The 21656-nt window shown below is 43.2% G+C and overlaps 1 protein-coding gene across 2 annotated transcripts in view; it reads left to right on the top strand.

Moving 5' to 3' along the window:
* The window catches only part of Map1b (microtubule associated protein 1B), a 105950-nt gene that overhangs the window by 68391 nt on the left and 15903 nt on the right, over positions 1–21656 (top strand). The window contains exons 1-3 of one of the 2 annotated variants that reach the window (XM_021250683.2): positions 7441–7748; positions 11613–11695; positions 14134–14274. In XM_021250683.2, coding sequence (XP_021106342.2) covers positions 14143–14274 — 132 coding nt within the window. In that variant the 5' untranslated portion in view covers positions 7441–7748; positions 11613–11695; positions 14134–14142. Of the gene's footprint in view, positions 1–7440; positions 7749–11612; positions 11696–14133; positions 14275–21656 lie in introns of those variants that run through there. The other variant, XM_004872855.4, reaches the window with a different exon arrangement.

The raw sequence follows: 21656 nt of genomic DNA, 5'->3' as shown, positions 1-21656 counted from the left end.
CACCTGTCTACTTCCTCCCTTTAGAAATGGCATCAGTTGGGGCCTGGGCTGTGCACACTGACCACCCACTTCCCATCCTAGGTCTAGGACTAACTCTGAGGACCCTCAAACCTCCATTTTCCTCATCTGTAAAAAAGGCGTAGTATCTTCCTCATAGCATTTGTGTGCAGATTAAATGAGCTGGCAGACCTAAGGAACTTAGGCTGGTGTTTGGTGCAGCGCAAGTATTGAGTATACATAGCCATTTTTATTATTTATTCCTTTATCCGATATTAACTGTGCTCCTGCTGTGTATCAGACTGTATTTCAGACTTCTGTTCCCTGAGTTAGAAATAGCCCAAATACTGAGTCTTCCTGATATAGGACCTCCAAGCGATATAGGAGAGAGAAAATAACTCCCAACCTGCTAGATGTCAGCTACGTCAGTTCGTGTTCCCCAAAATGGAAGAATGACTTCTAAGGAACAACGGAGGTTGAGTAGGAAATATTTATTGAGAGAGAGATTTTAGCTCCTGAGAGGCAGGAGGGGGCCTGAGTGGGTTGCCAGGGACCCCACATCCCAGGGGAAGTTTTAGAGAGCAAAATCACAAGGTGGGTGCAACATGGGACAAAATTATGATCAACTAGTAAGATTACAAATATAACTGCTTAGGTAAAAATAATCCAGTGGGGAAGCAAATCACGTAGCGAGTGTACATGGAAAGAACAAAGAACTTTTTTAGGAAAGGCTGGATCCAGAGGTCTTGGTTACCCATGGGGTGACTGATGTCTATCTAGACTTTATTGGGTCAGGTGTTACCACTTACCCTTGGGGAGGCAAGTAGGCCTGGCCCTTATCTTGAGGTCTGGCTTCCAGCAGATGTGCCTCCTGCCACACTTACGTGTTTTTCATTTTTTGCACTGACTCTCTCAAGGGCCCAATCTGACTACACGTTAACATTTCTACCTAACTTAACTGTCTATAATATTCCCACTAATGTACCTTCCCTGCAGGGTAAGGGTAGCATCTCTTTTAAGTTTAAACTCAGCACTCAGTTTATAAAAGCAGTACTGATTTTCCCAAATTAAATTCCAGAAAATGGTGTCTTCAATAAGTAATTCACATCTTATCCGAAGAGCATCTCTTACAAGGACAACAGCAGATTTTTTCTTAGGAAAGTTAGGTCTAATTGTCGAACCTCTTTGTTCCAAACTGTTTTTAGTAGGCAGAAGGTGCTGTTTTTGAGATAAAAGTAGCTGATATTCGAGGCTGGGGATTTAGCTCAGTGGTTTCACCACCTGCTGTGCAGGCCCAAGGACCCGAGTTCGATCCCCAGTACCAAAAAAAAAAAAAGTTGCTGATATTGGTAATCTCCTGGTTCTACCTGATATTTAGTTAAGTTCTTGGCATGTAGCAGGTGTCCCTCAAAATAAAAATAATCCCCAAATCTATATCTCAAATGGTGGGATTATTTTATGGTATTCTAGGGAAAATGTATCTCCAATAAATTTTATGTTTTAAAAGGAAGGATTTGCGGCCGGGGATGTAGCTGAGTGGTTCCACCGCCTGCCTTGCAAGCGCAAGGTCCCGAGTTTGATCCCCAGTACCAAAAAAAACGAAAATAAAAGTAAGGATTTGGATCTGTAACCTCCTAAAGCAATCTAAAAAGCAGTGAGGGATAGGGGTGAGGATTAGGAGTCAGATGGGCTGAACTGAAAACCTGGTTCAGTAGCTTCATCTCCATGATAAAGACAGCCAACTCTTCTTAAAACAATCTTCCCTGTCAGCCTCAATTTCCCCATCTGTAAAATAGGAAGAATTATTGTCATTGATCATTATAACGTGCAAAGAAAAAGTTCTGTTAACTCTGAAGTACATCAGAAATGAAAGGTAGTGTCTATTTCAGCAAACATCGTGAAATAGAAGTGTCTGTAATGTATGTATAATGTACGTAGGAAATGCCTCTGGGAATTGTGCAAATACAAGTCTTCCGCCTATGACAGGCCACTCCTGTCTGTGAAGCCTCCTATTCTGTAAAATGAGAGGGAGAAGTAAGTGGGAAGATGTGGTCGCCAGGACTCCTTTAGGGCCTCCTATGCTGGGGCCAAAATTTATGGCAGATGGTTATATTTTAAAAATCTATTTCAGCTAGGAGTGGTAGTGCATTCGTGTAATCCTAGCACTCAAGAGGCTGAGGCAGGAGGATTGCCATGAGTTCAGAGCCAGCCTGAACTACAAAGTGAGACCATGTCTTAAAAAAAATTATGAGTAAAAGATGCATTGTCATTAATCCCCCTAAAAATACTTCCCCTTCATTCCCATTGTTCTTGCCACTTTTTTTTTCTTTTTCTTGTTTTTGGTACCAGGGATCAAATTCAGGACCTTGCACTTGAGAGGCAGGCGGTGGGGTGGCATCACTGAGCTAAATCCCCAGTCCCATGTTTTTGCCACTTTCTGAAGCAGTTCTGGAAGTCTCCTTTTGTGAGTGTCTGAGTGTGCTCGAAACTAAAGTGAGTGCTACTGCTGCAGGCCATCTGACAGAAAGACAGGCTCATAAAAACATCATGGTGTATCCTCATCCATCTTACTAGCAGGCTCTGGCACTGTGCACTGTGCAACTTCTGGCTCTTCCCCCAAGTCAAAATGACCATGAAAGATAAATCTTTTGAACCAGTTCAGAACAAGGCAGCCACAATAGCACACCTAAAGACTTACGAGGGAGGACTTCCAGAACTGCTTCAGAAAGTGAGGTAAGTGGGATAAGTGAGTTCAAAGAGGGAAGGGAGTATTTTGAGGAAGATTAATGGCAATGTGTCTTTTACTGTAATAAATTTTTAATACTGAACATTCACCATATGCTTTGATCACACTTCTTAAATGATAAAGTAGTAAATGGCGAGAAAGATGCTGACCCATATCAGCTTTGGCTTCCCTGACAGGTGGACACTCACTGCCTTAAAAAAAAAAATCTGTAGCATCTGTGCATTGCTGAAGATACGACCTTCAGGCTGTCTTGTCCTCTTCAGCTGATGCCTACACTGGGTGTTGCTGGTCCTTCTCAAGAGTCTTTGAGGGAGCCCAAGTTTTATCAACCTCCAGTGTTGGTGTTGTTCATTTCTGCTCTCAGCCACAGGATAAAATAGAAAAAGAAAAAGGAAGCAAATTTCTGTTTTCCACTGTCTTTTACTTCTAACTCTTGACAGTCTAGATTCTAGATTCTCATCCATTTGCCTTAAGGCTTTGAAGAGAGGGAACAAAGAGAGACATAGACAGAAGAGACACAGACAGAATCAACAGATACAGGGGAAGAACCTAAGGGAATGAGACTCAGTAGGAGTAAAACACTGAAGAGAGGATTTAGAAGGTGAAATGAGATCCCTACCAAAGGAATGAGACCCGTTGTCACCTGGCATCCCGTCCCCAGGAACTCTGCTTCTACTATGTGCAGCTGGAACAGGAGAGGTGGGAAATGAAAAACAGGCTCCTCAGCCAGCAGGAGAAGGCTGGGTGGGAACACTTTGGAACAAAGAACCTAGGAAGTCTGAGGGCTTTGGTTATTATTTATCCAGGCAGATGAAGATCAGGAAAACAAAGCAGAAGATGGCAGAACCACCAAGGGGAAGGATGAGGTAGAACACACAGAAAACCAGACCAAAGCAGCTACAAAGTCCAGGAAATGTAGAGAAAATGAGGTATAGACTCAAATTCAGTAATAACTAAATTCTCTAAAACCCAAGACATGCAAGGTGAGAAAAACAAGTTTTATTGCTCCCAAGAAATGGTCAATTTATTTGTATTGAAAAAAATTGTCACAGGGTATCCTTAACTTGTTTACAGTGGAATTATATTTTTAAAATTCTCTTTAAAAGCGATGTTCAGAATTTGAAGAGTGGTGTGCCATTCTGGAACATGCATCAAGAGATGAAACACATACAGAAAAATAATTCATTTTGAACAGAAAACAAATGGCCATTTCTGAGTATCAGAGGACAAGTGGGAGGGAACCCAGCTGATTGTTCAGCAGAAACAAGGAAGGCCTTGGCCTCCAGGGCATGTGGGCAGCCACCATGCCCTGCTTAGGGTGAGTGTGTCTTCTCCCAGCAACTCAGCAGCCAGCCCAGGCTGCGGGTGTGCCTTTTACAGAGAGGAATCTTGGCACCCCAATTTGAAAACCTTCATTTTGGATGTGAGTGGATCAGGAAAAGGAGAAAGGGATAATGTCCTAGCCATGACCTGGGTCATGAGCACAGCATGACAGGGGTCCCCAGCCTGCCCTTCCACATTGTCTGTGAGGTTCTGGGCAAGTCATTAGATAGTAGGTCCATGGTCTGTGAAGAAAGGAGAAGGATATTTGTGCCCAGCACTTTGGTCAGAGCGCCTAGAAAGCTCCAAAGCGCTCTTTACATGTAAGATTTTATTGCTGTGTTCTTGGGATGGGCTTTCTATTGATGAAAAGATTAGATATTGTCACTAACTGCTTCTGCATATTAACCCATATTTAGTTTGTTGATCCAGGTAGGATGGCACCTAGCTCATAAGAGGTTCCCCGAGTGTGTGTGACTATAGAATCAGTATGCTCATCTTTTACCCATGGTTCCTATCACTTCTGAGACAGCAGCTTAATAAGGGTTCTTTTTCAAGCCTCAGGCCAAGAACTGAAGGTGGAGAAAGGGGAAAAGATGAACAGGTTGATTTGAAATGTAAAGGCTCCTGAGAAATCAGACTCCCTCCAAGGGTAGGAGTGGTACTCCCCAGAGAAGGATGCTGTGTAATTTCCTGGTAATGACTGACTTTTCATGTCCTGTGCTGACACTCTTGGTCCTTGGGGATCTGGACATTCAGGAGACACCAGATCCCTTCACACCTTTGTTTTTTCCAGTACAGTATCTCTGTGGCAGAGGTAAAGGGACTTAGTTGTCTGATCTGCCTGGTGGCCATGTTGTCCCTCAGAGCTGAGATGATTTCTTGCTCCAGGGAACAAAAGGGAAGCTTCTGGAAGACTAGGTTGGTTGTCTCAACCCTTCTGGGTGTTTCTCCTGAGCCCAAAACCTGGAGTGCCCGAGAAAGAGATCTCGTAATTGTAGCCCCTCAGAAGCTCTGTTACACGGAAAACTGTGTTCACCCAATTCTGTTTTTCTTGCTCAGAAATTCTGAGGTGAGATAAAAGAGAGGACCACCACAGGCTCTTGAACAGGCCTTTCTACTTCCTGAACTGTTCATGTGCTGGTCTTCCCTCCATCTAGAAGAGAGCTCAGGGATGTGTTCCTGCTGGGCTGGTGCCTGCTGTGCATCCCAGTGTTAAATCCTTCCCTACTGGCTTCGGCTCTGCTTCTCTTCAGACTGAACACATAGTTGCTTTGCATAGTATGTGGGTTCCTGCAGCAAAGAGGTCTGGATAGAATTTCACATAAAATGCTGTTATTAAAAGCTGCTGGGAGACCTGTTGGTGATTACTTGTTGGTAATTTGAGTCTCTGTATAGAGCACCTTTTATTTATTGCTTTTATCTGTTTAGTTACATTTTACCTGGGGGATGTTTTGTGTATATTGGTTTGAAGTGAGGGGTTTCCTCTCTAGAAATCCAGTATGGTGAAGAGGCAGAGTTAAAGGCATCCCCTTAATTTCTCCTTAACACCAAGACATTTTCTGTATGTGGCTGTTTCTTGGTCTTCTAGATGTTACTTACAGCAAAATGGTCCCAGGCCTCCTCTTTCCCATGTATTTCCCTTTGTAACTCTATAATCTCCTTTAACCTTCTCTGTGGTTTCCGTTTCTTCAAACTGAGAATTTCTGTAAGGTTGGATCACAGTATCAAATGCCTTTTCAGAAAGAACCCATTCTGGTTTTCACTGGCAGAGGCCTGGAAGGAATTAACTAGTATAGCCATGGTGGTATGAGAGCTGTGCACATGTGGCAGGAAAGGGGGAAAAGGGAGAGCCTTGCTGAAGCCCCTGACCCTCCTCAGTCCTACTTATCAGTTATTCAAGAACCTCCTCATCTTCTCCCTTCCATACAGCATAGAAATCAAAGACTAAATTTTTCTGGGACCATTTCTAGATTGTGCTTTGCAGATTAGTTTTTAGGAAAAGGAAGTTGTCAAAATAAAATTCTGGTTTGTGATCATTAATGGAAAAGAAAATAAATAATCATCCTTAAGACCTTTAGTTACAATCCCCTTACAGATGATCTGAAAGGTTTTAGTTGTACTAGTTTCTGTTCACACCAGGGTTTGCTCCAGCGCCCAGCTCCCTCATCGCTCCAGCCTTCTTTCCTCCACACTTGGCTCTTTCATCAGCAGCTGTCACCTGGCTCAGACTGCAATGGTGGGGTTGCCCTGGGCCCAGCAGAGACGGGGCAGCCTCCCAGCTACTGCATTGGGGTGGGGGGGGAGAAGGCTGTGAGCTTTATGTGGGTTTGGTTGTGGCTGTTCAGCTGTAGTTAACCTTCTGAGAGCAAGGAGAGAGCCCATGTTTTGAGAGTGTGTGCACATGTGCATTTAGATGAGTCTTAAACTCCGTGGAAGGGAGAGACCCTATACATACCCTAGAAACTAATGTACGTAGAGAATAACATTTTGCTTTAAGAGACTTTGAAATCACCTGGATATAGTAAACATAAACCACTGAAACAACCTCACTTTAAAAGACACATAGATTGGGCCCGGCATTTAGCTCAGTGGTTTCACTGCCTGCTGTGCAAGCTCAAGGACCTGAGTTGGATCCCTGGTACCAAAAAAAGACACATAGATGCAGTGAATCTGTCAGGTTTTCAAAAGGAAAAAAATGTCCCAGCAATAACTGAGAAATACGGGCTTCTTTATGAGTTTCCCACACAGCTTTGGAAGAACACAGACAAAAGTCCTGTTGTCTGCAGGGACCCTGCTGCTTCGGGGCATCTCCAGTGCATCCTCCTTTGGTTGTGAGGAGGACACTTGGCACACAGCCCCCATCTTTGCTGCCCCAGTCCCACCACGCTAAGCCCCTGAGTTGTGGGGGGAAGACCCCAAAGACTTTCACAGGGAAGCAGGAAGTGGCACAATGGTTCCATCTCTAGTCTCTGCTTTTACTGCCCTCAGACCAATACTGAGCTTCCCGTGTTGCTCCCATTTGTGGGGGCTGCCTGCAGGCTTCCCTTGGAGGTGTCTTTGGAGATCACAGGCTCCAGTGGTGGAGGAGAGAGGCTGGGCCCCGGGTGACTTTGTTTCTTGGGAACTTCTTTCCCGAGGCAACTGAATGAGACCTTCCCAAGCGAGGGTGGTGGCTTCTGCTTCAGAATGCCTGGCGTGTTTCCCAGCGTGAGACATTCCCCAAGTATGTAACTTTGTGAGGATCCCAACCACTGAACTGGGAGCCGTCTGCCATGGGAGAGCTGGCACCCACGGGATGCCAGGGGTGGGGGAGCATGACAGGCCCCTCTGCCAGATACCAGGGAGGCCCAGCCCCTAGTTATATCCTGCAGAGGAAAGGAGCTGGCCAACTGTCCAGGCTCAACAAGAGCATGAAACTTCTCTCTCCCTTCTCATCCTCTCCTTCGCACAAAGCAGTGCCCTAAAGAGGCTTCTGTCGACGGAGCAGCAAGGGAACCTTGGTAGACCATCATTCCCCTCAGCAGTTCCAAAGATGGACACAAAGAGCACCCTTCATTGAATTCCTGTGTGCAGTGGTCTGAAAATTGGTTTGGGAGGACCGAAGGTCAACAGTGTCTGTCACATGGTATTTGTTTTGCTTACCAGTGATGAAGCCGAAGAGGAAGGGAACTTCTGGTGGAGGGTAAGAAGCCCCTGCCAAGGAGTGCCTGGCAGAGGAGCCTCGCTGTGCCTGGGGAAGGGCGTGTGGGTGTGGGGCCACAGAAGCTTGGCTGTGCTGGGCTGCATTCTGAAGGGTGTGCTCAGGGTTGAGGGTCTAATGCCACCATCCTTTGTTGGGGAGGGAGCCGCCTCTCTGAACCTTGCCTCCAGTGTACTTACGTGAATTCCTTCAGTGTATGGTCAGTGAGTGGGCATTTACTGCCTGATGCTTTGGGTACTCACATTAAAATACTATACAGTGAAAAAATGACTCTTCACTTCTCTCTGGTCTTAGGCTTTAGTTTAACTTTGTCTCAACTCGATGCGTTCCAAAATTTTGAAATCTTTGTTCCAAGGAAGCCACTAATGGAAGGACCTAGAGGCCACTTGATGAAAGATGGGCTTATGCATTTTTCTAATTTTCATTTTAAAATTTATTCTGCTTTTTTTTTTTTTTTTTTTTCGGTACCAGAGATAGAACTCAGGTCCTTGCACTTGCACAGCAGGCGGCGAAACCACTGAGCTAAATCCCAGGCCCCTATTCTGCTTTTGTTTTAAGTGCACATTGTTGTCAAAAATAAAACTAAAAAGTTCCCCCAAACAGGCAACTTCCAACAAATTACAGAATTTGGCATTCAGAATAAATGAACTTTCTTTTCTATGGTTTGTTTTAAATAAGTCTGAGTTCTCTGACTGCTCAAACTGTGTAATGTTTTTTTTTCTGTTTCGGAGTTTCTCTGTTTTGAAGGATGTGGAGTAAGACATCCTGAACTTTTGCTTTACTTCATTTTCTTTTATGTAGAGGTGCTGCCCCCTTGTCTATTATTTAGTTAGTTTTGCCAATATTTTTTCTGATGCTTTCTGCTTTCTTGCTTCTTTAAGCACATCCCTGATTTCATTCCTTTCTCTAGCTCTCCTTTGGCATTTGATATCTGTGCCTGGTCTGTTTTTCCAAATCCTAGTCCTAGTAGCTAAAGCTGTAGGGCAGTGACACAAAAGGGCTCTAGAGCTAGGCAGCCTGGATCCAAACCCTGGTTCGACCTCCTTGTGGCTGCTTGACCTTCGGCTGCTTAATGCTCTTCTTGAGGCTCATTGCTCTCGACAGTAATGGGGGACAATCATAACACCTATGTCAGAGAGCTCTTTGGGGGATTAAGTTGGTGATTAAATGAAGCAGTATATTGTGAAGTCTTAGTCCAGTCGCCAGCACCATTATCCTTTATTTTTGGCTTCTAGGTATGTGTTGTTTTTGCTTGTTTGTTTGTTTGTTTTGGTACGGGGGGGATTGGGACCTTGCGCTTTCGAGGCAGGCGAGGCAGGCGCCTGAACCACTGAGCTAAATCCCCGGCCCCATGGCTTCTAGGAATGATTAGGGCTTATTGGCAAATACTAGTTAGGAGGAGTGGCTGGTGGAGGAGAATGTTGACACATCACTGACTCTAGTACTTCTTGTCCTTGGTGATACAAAGGAGAAAGCCTTAAGTGAGCTGTGTACCCTGAACTGCTTTCTTTCTTATCTAACCACTTTACCCAGACACAATTTGCAAACCATTCCATTTACCCAGGTAAAGTACATTATTTCAACAGTTGGTACATTATTAATTTTTCCCCCATTAAGTTTACTGGTGCATTTTAGGTATAAAATACAGTTACATTCTTCATTGGGATCTTGTACCTTTACCTGAGTCTCTTGGTTCTAATTTTTTTTTCCCCTTCCCTTGCCCTCCCTTCACCCCCTCCACCCTTCCCTATTTGCAAAGACTTTGTTTCCACTTTTTTCCTTTTCTCATATTTTTTCTTTTCCCTTATTTCCTTTCCCCTGCCCCTCCCACTTCCCCTGCTCCTTTAGACCTTTACTTCCTGTTACACAATATCAATTATATATTTTTAAAATTACAATATCAAGACCTAGGAGACATTACCACAGATTATACAAAATTTAAAAGGATACAGAGAGCATATTTCAAAAATCTGTTTTGAAATAAATTTGACAACTTCTAAGAAGTACCTTGGAAGACAAATTAATGAAACTGACTCTGGAGGAAATATAAAATTTGAATAGCACCTATTAAAGAAAGTATATTCCTAGCTTGAAAACCTACCTATATAACAACAGCAGGCTCATAAACATTTTAACTGATAAATTATATCAAACAATTAAAGCAGAAAAAAGAAGGAACACTTCTTCCCTCATTTTAGGAAATCAACATTGTGCTAATCCTAAAACTGGATAAAGATAATAGAAGAAAAAAGTATGAACTACATTATTAATTTATAAAGTTAGGGTAAATATATAAAAAACAACTTGCCACTTAAATGTACAATATTTTTAAATGTACAATTCAGTGATGTGAATTATAATCATCTCGTTTTCAAAATATTTTCACCACCCCAAGAAGAAAATGTACTCATTAAGCAAAAACTCCCCATGCCCCCTCCCTTAGCACAGGTAACCTCTAATCTACTCTCTGTGAATTTGCTTTTCATACTGTATTTGTCCTTCCTGCGTCGTCACTTATTTCATGTAGCTTAATGTTTACAGATTCATCTGTGTTACAGTATTATCAGAACATCGTTGTTTGTATGGCTGAACAGTATTCCATTGTATGGGTGTACCACATTTTATCCAATATCTGGACATTTGGCTGTTTCGCCTTTTGGCTATTGTGAATAATGCTGCAGTTAACACAGACATATGAGTATCTGTTCAAGTCCCTGCTTCCACCTCTACCCAGTGATGGAATGGCTGAGTCATATATAATTCCATTTTAGCTTTGGGAAGAACTACTGAGCTATTTTCTTAGAAAACAGTTGCTTTGGGTCATTATGTCCTCTGTATTTCCCTCATTTAGGCATCTCCCTGGATTCTGTCTCCTCCTGTCATCCAAGCTTTCCGGTTCTTCCAAGGAGCAGACCTGTTCTTATCTACTCTCCTAACCACCTGTCTTCCTCCCTTTTTTGGAGAGAACACTCCCTTCTCAGAGCTTTGGCCACTCATCTGCCCAATGGCTCTAATTTCATTGTCTTTGTAGAAGACCATCTGTAGACCAGGTCCGCTTTGGCTGGAGGCCTGGCTCAGCCACAGAATGACCCAGGACTCCTCAGGTGTGGGAAGTCAGGGCTGTCACACCAGGGGCCCCTGATAGATTTGGGCCCTCCTCAGACAGGGCTTCCTTGTCCCTCATGACACCTTGCTCTGTTGTTCCCCCTCAACTTTGCTTGTGTTTAGGGAGCAATTTGGCCACCCTGTCCAGGGGGAGGGTTGTTCTCCACTTTTCATTTGCCTGTAGTTTCTGTACTTTTCATGAGCAAGTGAATTAATTAATGACTACCCCAACAGACTGTGAGCCTGACTCAGACGGCCATTCCGGCTGTTGGGCTAATTGTTAGCCCAGGTTTCTGGATGTCATTCATTTCACAATAAGGCTCCTAATTAATCTGGGTGCAGTTCTCACCAGAAGAAAGGCTGATAGGGAGAAACATCCCCCATTACCATGAGAAAGGAAATGTCAAGAGCCCTGTTGAGTTTTCCTGGCATCCGCAGCCTTGTTTCAGATGAAAACCACCATTAGGGCACGAAGGCTGCCCAGGCCTGGATCAGCCCTGAAAATCAGAGAGTGTGAGAGCCTGTGGAGCCGAAGGCCACACAGACCAGCTCTGCGAAGAGCATGCTGTGTGTGCACCCTCTGGTTTTGTAGCACCGAGACAGGACGGAGAATCCCTGAGCCCTGTGCCACCTCATTGTCATTGTCATTGTCAGCAGAAATTCCTCTGCTGTCCCCAGAGCAGGTGGGCGGCTTTCATCTGGAAGAGCTAAAGGTCTCTTTGTGTGTTTTTGTGCCTGCAGGACAAAAGATCCTTCATCACCGAAGTGACGTCTTGGAGACAGTGGTCCTGATCAACCCCTCCGATGAGGCAGTCAGCACCGAGGTAAGCAGTGGGCTCCCAGGGATCTTGGGTGGGGCCTCACTCTGGATGGAAACCAACTGCTCACATTGGAGGGGCCAGACAGGTGGGGACGGGGGTGGGGTGGAGGGAAATAGAAGAGAGAAGAGCTAGGTTCAGGGCTCTTCCTGAAGCAGTTGGCGTCTGTTTCTCTGCATCTGACTACTTCACACCATTGCTCCTGGTAAGGACACCATTGGAGGTGCTAGCTGGATCTGTAGCACTTGGTGGAGGTGAGGGAGTGTGGAATTGGGGGCATACATGGGGTGTGTGCTGCAGGGTGGATCTGGCAGGGTGGTAGAAAGGAGCTAGACTGTAGGCCCTCGGGCTGAGAACCTGGAGAAGATGCAAGCCCCGTTCCCAGCTCCCTGCACCCCACCCCGGCACAGGGCTCAGGAGAGTGGCAGCTGGTGTCTCCTTACCTGGGTTCATGATCCCAGGTCTGCCACCTCTTTGGTGGTGGCCTGGAGCAAGTCATTGGCTGTCTTCATTTGAGTTTGCATCTCTATAAAATGGAGATCATAACTAACAGCTTTACATTTAATGTCCATTCTCCATGTTGTGCTTTGAGGTGTGAAGTGTTCGGGACAGCTTGTGGCATGTGGTGCCTGAAATGTTGGTGCTGGCTCTTGCTGTGACATTATCATATGTAGCTGTGGCTAGAGAGTGACAGGGACTTTCAGAGCCCCACATGATATAAGAACTTGGCTGAAGACAAGGCCAAGGAGTTGATATAGCTCTGTTTTCCACTTCGTTTACTGCAGTTTAGAGGCTGGAGGTGGAGCTGCTTCTTGGACATCCAAGTAGCCAGAGTTCCTGGATTCTCCGTTGTCTACTGTGTCTTGCTTTGAGCATCTCTGTTATAGCTTGTTCCTTTTAAATTGAGATATAATTCAGGTACTATGAAACCCATCCTTTTAAAGTATACAATTCAGTGATTTTTTTTTTAGGATATGTACAAAGCTGTGCAACCATCACACTATCTAAGCATGTCTATCACTCCCCCAAAACTCTGAAACCCGTGAGCATTCACTCTTCCCTCTGCTCTGTTGCTAGCACTCCCTGATCTACTTTCTCTGTATAGATTTGCCTATTTTGGACATTTCATATAAATAGAATCATACAAAATGTGGCCTTTTTGTCTGGCTTATTTTACTTAGTATAAATGTTTCAAGGTTCAGCTATGTGCCAGTATAGATCAGTGCTGCATTCCTTTTTATGGCTGTATAATATTTCATTATATGGATATACTATCTTTGCTTGCTTGTTCCTCAGTTGCTGAATGTTGGGGTTGCTTCTACTTTTTTGGCTTTCATTATGTAGCTTGTTTTGCTCCACTTCTGCCTGCTTGAGATCAGCAAAACTTTTGACAGTGTGCTCACACACATGGTTGAGAAAAATGATGGGATAGTAATCTCTCTATGACAAATTGAATCAGGAGGTAATCACAACTTGAAAAAAGCTGTAGGAATATGTTCAGGCAGACTGCTTGAGAAACAACTGTGAGAAATGAAAAAGGAAAAATAAGAAATTTTTTAAGGAACCCTTGCTTGCTTGTGGAGCAGATGGGGCTGAGACCATTGGTTAGTTACATGTGTTTTTCCATGATTCCACATGGCCTTCTTGGGCAGGGGGTTGTGGCTGCTTTAGTGTCCTCGTCTCAGTGTCTGGTATGATGTATGGCATGCAGTATGTGCTGGACATTGGTGAATTGGGCTCAGAACAGATATCTTGGTGCTTGGACTGGTGTTCCTGGGAAAGGCAACAGGCTTCCTGCCACTTAAAGTTCACAGAGAGTTCTTTAGTGTAACTTTCAAAGACTGCTACTCAGAGGTAGCATTTTCTTTATGTTCAGTGTCAAGCACCTTGCAGATCCCTCTGGAGACTGCATTTGGAGCCGTGTGCTTGCTCCATGGCTTGGAAGGAAAGGAGTCTTGGATAGGGTTTGGGAAGAGGTCGTGCAGCTTGGGAACTTAGTGGGAACCTGTCCTTCCTGAGAGGCCAGTTAAGGGACCTGGACTGCATGTGGTGACTCACCTGTGGGACATTTGCAAGTCCTTCCTGTTCTCACAGACTGCATACAGCTAGCAGACACTTCCAAAGAGCTGTGGAACAAATGCTTCCAGCTGTGATGATGGCTTTGAGAAGGAAGAGGAAATGAGGGGGAGAAAGTCAACCACCACTGCTGTCTTGGTTATAGCAGAACTTTGAAAATGATATTCATGGGGGAGCTAAGAGCCTCAGTTAATAAGTTTCTGGATGATTCCTCCAGCCTTCTCAGCCCCCGGGGAAGAAATGAGAGTCTCAGGAAATGAATGCCTTTTATTGGTGATGAATTTCCTGTGCTCAGGGCTGTCACTGTCCTGGAGGGTGGGATGGGGTGCTGCCTCCCACTCACACCTTGCTCCCTGCCTCTGTTTCAGGTGCGCTTGATGATCACCGATGCCGCCCGACATAAGCTGCTCGTGCTGACTGGGCAGTGCTTTGAAAATACCGGAGAGCTCATTCTCCAGTCTGGCTCTTTTTCCTTCCAGAACTTCATAGAGATTTTCACCGATCAAGAGGTGGGTTCCTGTCGGGAGATGTCTCAGCTTGCAGTTGCTTGGTTATTGTTTAGACTCAGGCTGCTCTTTGAAAACACTGGGGAAAGAGAAGGGGAGGGAATGTCACGGCTCCTTTGAAATAAGCAAATCTGGGTGATCCAGAGTGCTTTAGTCCTGTGGCTCATTGCCAAAAGAATCTGAAGCACTTGTCTGTTACTGATTGAACCATTTTCAATGTGCCTGTCATATAAATGGGCAGGAGATGGGGAGGGGACACTCAACATTTACAGATGGCAGAAATGATAGAGAAACTTGAAATGACAGAGACCAAGAGAAAATCGAGGTTTCCTGTTTTCTGAAAGAATACTCCAGAGCTCTGTTGGGCTTTGGGTAGGATGTCACTACCTTGATTTGTTTTTAGTACTCGTACCTACTTTTCCTGGCCTAATTATTTGTGATCTCTCTTACTTCTAATGCCTGGCTCAGAGTTTGAACTGGGGCTGTATGAAGGGGCCATGGAAGAGGAGGCAGGTAGAAAACTGGGGCATGATTTTGACCCAAGAAAAAGATGGTTGAAGTAGCTGGGTTGGAGCTGAGTCATTGATATGTCTCATAAATATATCTTACTCAAGGGAAGCATTGACAACTATAGGGCATTAGTGGTATTTGGTAAAACTAGATGAGAGATTTTAATTTGCTTATTTTTGCTTGAGAATTTATTCTAGCTGGGGAAATTTCTAAACTAATGTGTTTTTTAAAAAAACTAGCGTATTTGTTTATAGCAGTTCCACATACAATTCAGGACCATCAGCATAGCAGCCTGGGGCCCAGACATAGGTGATGGTAGATTTCTAAATGGAGAGGCCAAGAGATGTCCCATTAGGAGCCCACTGGTATCTTTTCCTGGGACAGCTTCTCCATTCCGTGTGTACCTCAAAGGGCCATGTGGCCTTCTGTCTGCCATCTTCCATAGCCACATGCCCCACAGGGAGATGTCTGTGTTCTCATCCTCCCTGGCAAGATCATAAGCAACTGCCCAGCCTCATTAAGCTTGCCTGCAGGTCTCCATCAGACATGGGCAGATGACATAATGATTTTCACTTTCCACACACGGGAGGGCTGAGGACAATACAAAGCTTTGAAAAGGGACATTTTACTTAGTGTTCGAAGCTCCCATTCTTAGAGGTGTGGTGTTGTCTACATCGGAAAGAACTTTCCACCCGAAGTCACAAAGGGACTCAAAAGCTTTGGGGCTCACTCATAGCAGCTGGTCTGTCCTTACCATTTTAAAATGAAAGCTTGGTTCCAACTTTTCCAGAACTTGTGATCTGTCTTCTTCCAAGGCTGCCAGGGTTAGGCCCATGTCTTATCTGCCTTCATATTCATTGCACCTGTATGTAGTAAAGGCCCATTAAACCACTGTTCAACTGCATTGAAACTCCAGAGCTAGAGCTACGATTCTCTCTGCCAACTGCCTACTGCTCTGAAATCGGTGTATAACTGCTAGAATATCAGAATCTTTTGCAAGATTGTATCCTCAAGTTCATGCTATACCCAGGGAAGCTGGGCATTTGGCTTGTAGCTCAAATCATACACTATCAACATCTTATTCCAGGGAGGAGAGAGATCTGGAAGTAGCCTGATGATACAGTGCTCAAAACTCAGTTCAGTCTTGAACTTGTCTCCTTTACAGACTCTTAGGTACCTTTCTGCATTCCTGGGTAGTTCTACAGTTAGCTTCCAGTACATGGTTTCTACCCGCATTATTGGTTTATCTTTTTTGCCATGAAACCAAGCAAAGGAAATATGTAAAGAATTGTGTTTATCATTGTAAAGACTTTATACAAGGAATTAACGTGTTTCATACATCTGAATAAAACAAACACCCTTTTAAACAAGGAATAGTGTTATGAGCATTGCTGATTAAATCATTTTACAGGCCATGGAAGTGGAGCTTTGCCACAGTGGGCTGTATACATGTCATATTTTGCCCTTAATTACAGATGAAAAGGAAATAGCCCTACCAACAGAATCTGAGTTCTGGGGAAGGGCAGATTCCCCAGAGTTCGTAATCATAGGAGTGTGTTTGTTACACTCTAGTAGGCTTCATTAAGGCCAGAAACTGTGAATTCTTCTTTGCAGCTCTCATGACTCCCCTACCCTGATACTTTGGAGACCAAAGTAATTCTCAACATATATGGAAAAGATGCTTTAGATCAGTGGTGTTGGGGTGATGAGGGAAGGGAAGGACACTGTATAGAATTCACTCTCTTCCTCTGGCACTATCAGAGCAACTCAGCCTTTACCTCTTTTACCTCATAGGCATTGTAGACAGGATGCCACAGCTCAAGTGGGTTGGAAATCACTGGACTAGACTAATGGTTGTCAGAATTTGGAGCAATGATAGCCTTTTGCTGGCTTGGGAAAAAGTTTGAATACAGAATGATTCAGTAACAAGAGGACCTTAAAGGTCATTTGATGTTTACTTTTTTCCCTTTTGTCTAGTCTTTGGAGCATACTAGTCAACTGCAGATAAACCAGAAACAAAAATGCTCTATCTTTTGACAAGAATTTAGCAAAAATGCTATATTTTTTTACAAGAATAGCTAAAAATGAATGTACTAAGAAACAGAATTATCAGTGCACTTGGAGCTTCAAGTTTCTGGAGCCTTCATCATTGGAGATCAAATTCAAAACCAGCATCACAGATAGAGCAGTCATCCAGCTAACACATCTGTCTTTGAAATCCAGGGATGGGGGAAAGTCATCATCTCCTGGGGCATTTCCCAGCTTCTCTGTTGGAAAGTTTTTCCTTATTTATATATCTTCAGGGAAGAGATTTAATCTCTCTTCCGCCCACAGTGTCTTGGATATTCTTCACCAACACAGTTCCCCATTAATCACCTCAACAGTATTCACAGTTCTTCCTAAAATATTAAAGGTTTCTTGTATTCCCTACTCATTGTCCTTCAAATATGTTCCTCATTTGTGAAGGGCCGATTAGGTGGGTAGGGAAGAAATTCAAGAGTTCAGTCTTGGCCATGTTTTAGTCCCTTGGAATTATCAAAGAGTTGAATATAAGAGTCCAGAGCTAAAGAACTCAGACTGGAGCTAGAGATACTAATTTATAACCTATTTGCATATCAGAGGTATTTAAAGCCCAGTGATCTAGAGAGAGAGAAATATGATAATAAGGGGAAAGAGCCAAGTCTAGCATTTAGAGGTTAAGGTCAAGGAAAAGGAGCCATCAAAGGAGACCTGTTTCAGGTTGTTTTTTGGTCTAGTTTCTCTAAAATGTCATCCCTTAAACAAGACACCACATTCCAGGAATTAGTGCCTTCTGTACTTTTCAATACAATCTTTTATTAAATAAGCCTAAAAGTAACTTACCATCACCATGTATAATTGAATGTCAGAGAGGAAGAGCTACAGGCTTTAGGGAGCTCTGCAATTGAAATAATTTGGGGGCGCCCATTAAGAAAAAGAAAACAGGAAGCTGCGTATGGTGGCACATACCTGTGATTCCAGTACTATGGTAGGCTGAGGAAGAAGAATGGCAAGTTTGAGTCTAGCCTGGGCTACATAGTGACTTGGCAAGATCCTGTCTCAAAATAAAAAAGGGCTGGGGATGTAGCTCAGTGGTAAGAGTACCTGCCTAGCACACACAAGTCCCTTGGTTCAATTATCAGTGCTCAAAAATAAAAAGAAAAGAGCCAGGCATGGTGTCACATGCCTGTAATCCCCACTACTTGGGAGGCTGAGGCAGGAGAGTCAGAAGTTCAAGGCCTGGGTAACTAATTTAATAATTTATTACTAATTTAATAAAACCATACAATTAAAACTAATTTAATAAAACCTAGATTTAAAGTGTACGGGTAGGTGGCTCAATGCTAGAGCACCCCTGAGTTTAATTTCAAGTACCACAAAAGAAATAACAATTATTAATACAAAATATATTAAAGTACAAGGCTTTAGGGAAAAGACCATGGCAGTGCGGGGCCTTGAAGTTTAAGCTCCTTTAGCTTCATGTTAAATCCCTGAGTTTTTGCATGGATATAAATATTATTGTTAAGCCACATCTCCCCATCCCGTACTTTACCCTGCTGGTTTATTGAACCTTACATTTATCCCTTTAGAATGCCTGCAGTTAAAGTTGACAGCCATCATCATCCCAATATCAAGAGCTTTCATAAATATCTCAATTCTGCCATCCCATATTTTGCTATGCTTCTCATTTTCATGGCATCCACAGACCTGATCAACATGTCTTTAGCATTTTTGTCCGAGCGATTACTCACTAGAAGTGAACTCTATGGCAGCCCATCATAGACTTCTTTCCAGGTTGACGTTAACCATGGTTACTACAGATTCCCCCTAATTCTGCTATCACAGTGTTCAGAGAGGCCATTAAATGTCTTGCTAAAGTTCAGTAGCACACTGTCTACAGTATTTCCTCACCAGCCAGGCAAGTAACCTAATCAAAACAGGAAATATAGTTGACAGGCTAGGGTTTAGAAAATTAAAATCTTGTTTCATTTATATAATCTGTAGTAAAGCGGTTTATTTCCTTTCTTTTCCTTCCTTTTCCAGTAAGCCTGCATTTCATTAGGAAAAGTAATTAACAAAAAAGGTTTTCTTTGGCCCACAGCAGTATTCCGCCTGTTCATGTCTGTCATCTGTCTTTGTGAGAACCATGGGAGCAGACTGTGTTTGATAATATCAGCAAGCTCATGTCACATCCCAAGTTCTCCCTCCTGGATGACAGCATGTGTTGAATTGACCAGATGCAGTTCAGCAGAAGTGTATCTTCAACAGAAGATGTGTTTTTGCTCTCCAGAAACCTTCGTTCCAGTGGGCTCTAATGGTATTATTAAGAGAGTTTCCCAATACATTTAGAAGAAGCTGCTGTTTCCAAATCTAAAAACTGGCCCCGGGATTCCTTGCCAGAGCCTCCTTACCGTTCTCACTCATTCCCTGATGAGCAGTGATTGAGCTGTCATCATCATCCCTTAAGAGGGGCAAGCCCTCTTAGACTCAGCCACTGCCCTCGAGGGCCCCAGTCTGTGTGGTGCTTGGGGGCCTGCAGGTCTGCAATCAGGCTGTGAGGGGAAGGGGGCTTCATTTCTGTTGTCCTTGCCCCATTCCATCGCCTCCCTGACTGGCTCTCTCAGCCCTTGTCTGTTCATTCTTGTCTCTTCATGCACAGGATGCTGTTTTTCCAGAGGGACCACATTTTCCCTCTCTGCAAAGGAACTTGCCTAGCAGAGCTGGCTTGCTCTTCTCCTCTGCCCTGTGTGTCATAGTTCTTTATTCAGTGACCTTTCTTGACTGTCTGTTATGCTCCAAGATTTCCTCAGAATTCTGTACAACTTTGTTTTATATTTCAGGCACTTCCTGCATTTCATAGAAACTCTCTGGGTAGAGGTGAAAACATGGAAAGTAGAGAGATATTCTTCAGGTCTTTTTACCTTCTCCTTTAATTTGGTGATTACACACTTAAAAGAGTTAGTGATTTTAATCATTTTAATCCTTATTTACACTTTCAGTTTCTCACAGTAGAGAAATATTTGAAATAGGATGAAAAGGTCCAAAGGTGTAGGGGTGGTGGGAGGGGAAGGGAAAAGAAAAGAAGGGAAAGCAAAAATTATGAGAAAAGATAAAAAATGGAAGCGAAGTCTATGTAAATAGGGAAGGATGGAGGGGGTGATGGGCGCACAGGGAATGGGGAAAATGTAAGAACCAAGATACATCATGTACAGGTACAAGCACCCAATCATAAATGTAAACGTATTGTATACCTAAAATGTACCAATAAAACAATTTAAGAAAAAAAAAGAGTTAGTGATTGATAGTGATTGAATAGCCTTGCCTCTCCCCGGTTAAATTAAGCCTCAACCACCCCACCTCTCAACTGGAGTACAATTTCAAAAGATTAAAATGAACCAAACTTAATTTTAAATTTTTGCTATTAAAGATTCAGCAGTTAGTTATCCTGAATTTGCCCCCTAACTGTACTGTAAAACATGGAGAGTTTGCATATGCTCTGTGTGGAAATGAGGACTGAGAGAATCCTCTTCGTGATATAGTGATGGCAGTGGGGATCTGTGTTAATTACTGGACAGAAACCCTGTTTGGTGCCCATGTTTTGCTTTGATCAGCAAATAATTTGAAGAAAGATGGTTTCCATTTGCAGGAAATAATTGGGAAAAAGATTTCTTCCCAAAGATGGTTGCCATTTGCTTTTTCAGTTTTCTTAGCTTCCAAAATAGGGGCTGATTCTTATTCTTTTTATAGGAGACTGTGAAGTTAAGCTGGAAGGAAAAAGCAAAATTTTTGTTATTTTGCTATTTTGAGACCCTTCATGTAAATTGTTATACTTCAGTTAACAGGTTAATAAAACAAAAGTGATTATTTTAGGTAATCCAATATAGAAAAATTCAGAAATCAGAGAGAGAGAAAATGAACAAGCGTGAGCCTTAGAATATAAATATTCAGGAGGTTATGACAGAGAAAAATGAGACCAGAGGAGTTCAGACTTGCTGGCTCAGGGATAGCTGGACCAAGCAAAACCTTTACTTTGCCCTTCATCATTTGCCATCCAGGATACAGAGCCTTTGGCTGTTGAAACTCTGAGCTTATTTATGAGGTTTGCTGAAATGGAAAGAAATCTGGAATTTATGGCATGATCCTCCCTTGCCAAGATTGTGAAACATATGGCCTTAATATGGAGGAAGAAAGAAAATGATGTTTTTATTAAATCCACCATCACTGTTCAGGTCCTGATTTGCTTTTCCACATTCCTGTCCTTGGGAAGTACTAAACAGTGTGCTAAAAAACATTTGAACCAAATGTGATCTTAGCCACTCATTCCCACTTGCCCTGAAAAGAATGAGAGCAGAGAGAAAGCAGAGTCTCTCATGTTGGATTTAAATGTGAGCAAGTGGGGAACGAATTTGGCCACTGGCTTGTATAATTAATCACCCGGCCACTTTAATCACCATGGCTTCAATAAAAGCATTTGTATTTGCAGAGGATCTGCAGGGTGAAGCACTCATGTTTTAAGTAGTGTGTACTGATGCCAGAAACCAGTCTTTTTTTTTTTTTTTTGAGTAATGGGTAATGCATAACTTACTATAGAGGGGCACCAAACTTTGCTTTTGTACCTACCAAATTCTAAAAAGAGACAGCAAGAAATGCACTGTTATTATCTGAACTCCTTTAATTTTCTGATCAGGCTGCCTTTTGCCAAGCCCAAGGGAAAAAAAAAAAAAGTTTTATATAAGTGGTGGAATGACTCACATAGCGTTCCCCTATGATTGTTTAATATATCATAGTTTAAGGGCATCTTTAAATGGTAAATCCCCACAGGGGAATATTCAGAGTGTTTGTAACTGCTGTGGCTG

The sequence above is a fragment of the Heterocephalus glaber genome, unplaced genomic scaffold (genome assembly GCF_053883595.1).
Source record: "Heterocephalus glaber isolate CG9 unplaced genomic scaffold, H.glaber_assembly_v1.0 deba00001788, whole genome shotgun sequence".
NCBI lineage: Eukaryota > Metazoa > Chordata > Mammalia > Rodentia > Bathyergidae > Heterocephalus > Heterocephalus glaber.
This window is presented reverse-complemented; position numbering and strand designations above follow the sequence as displayed.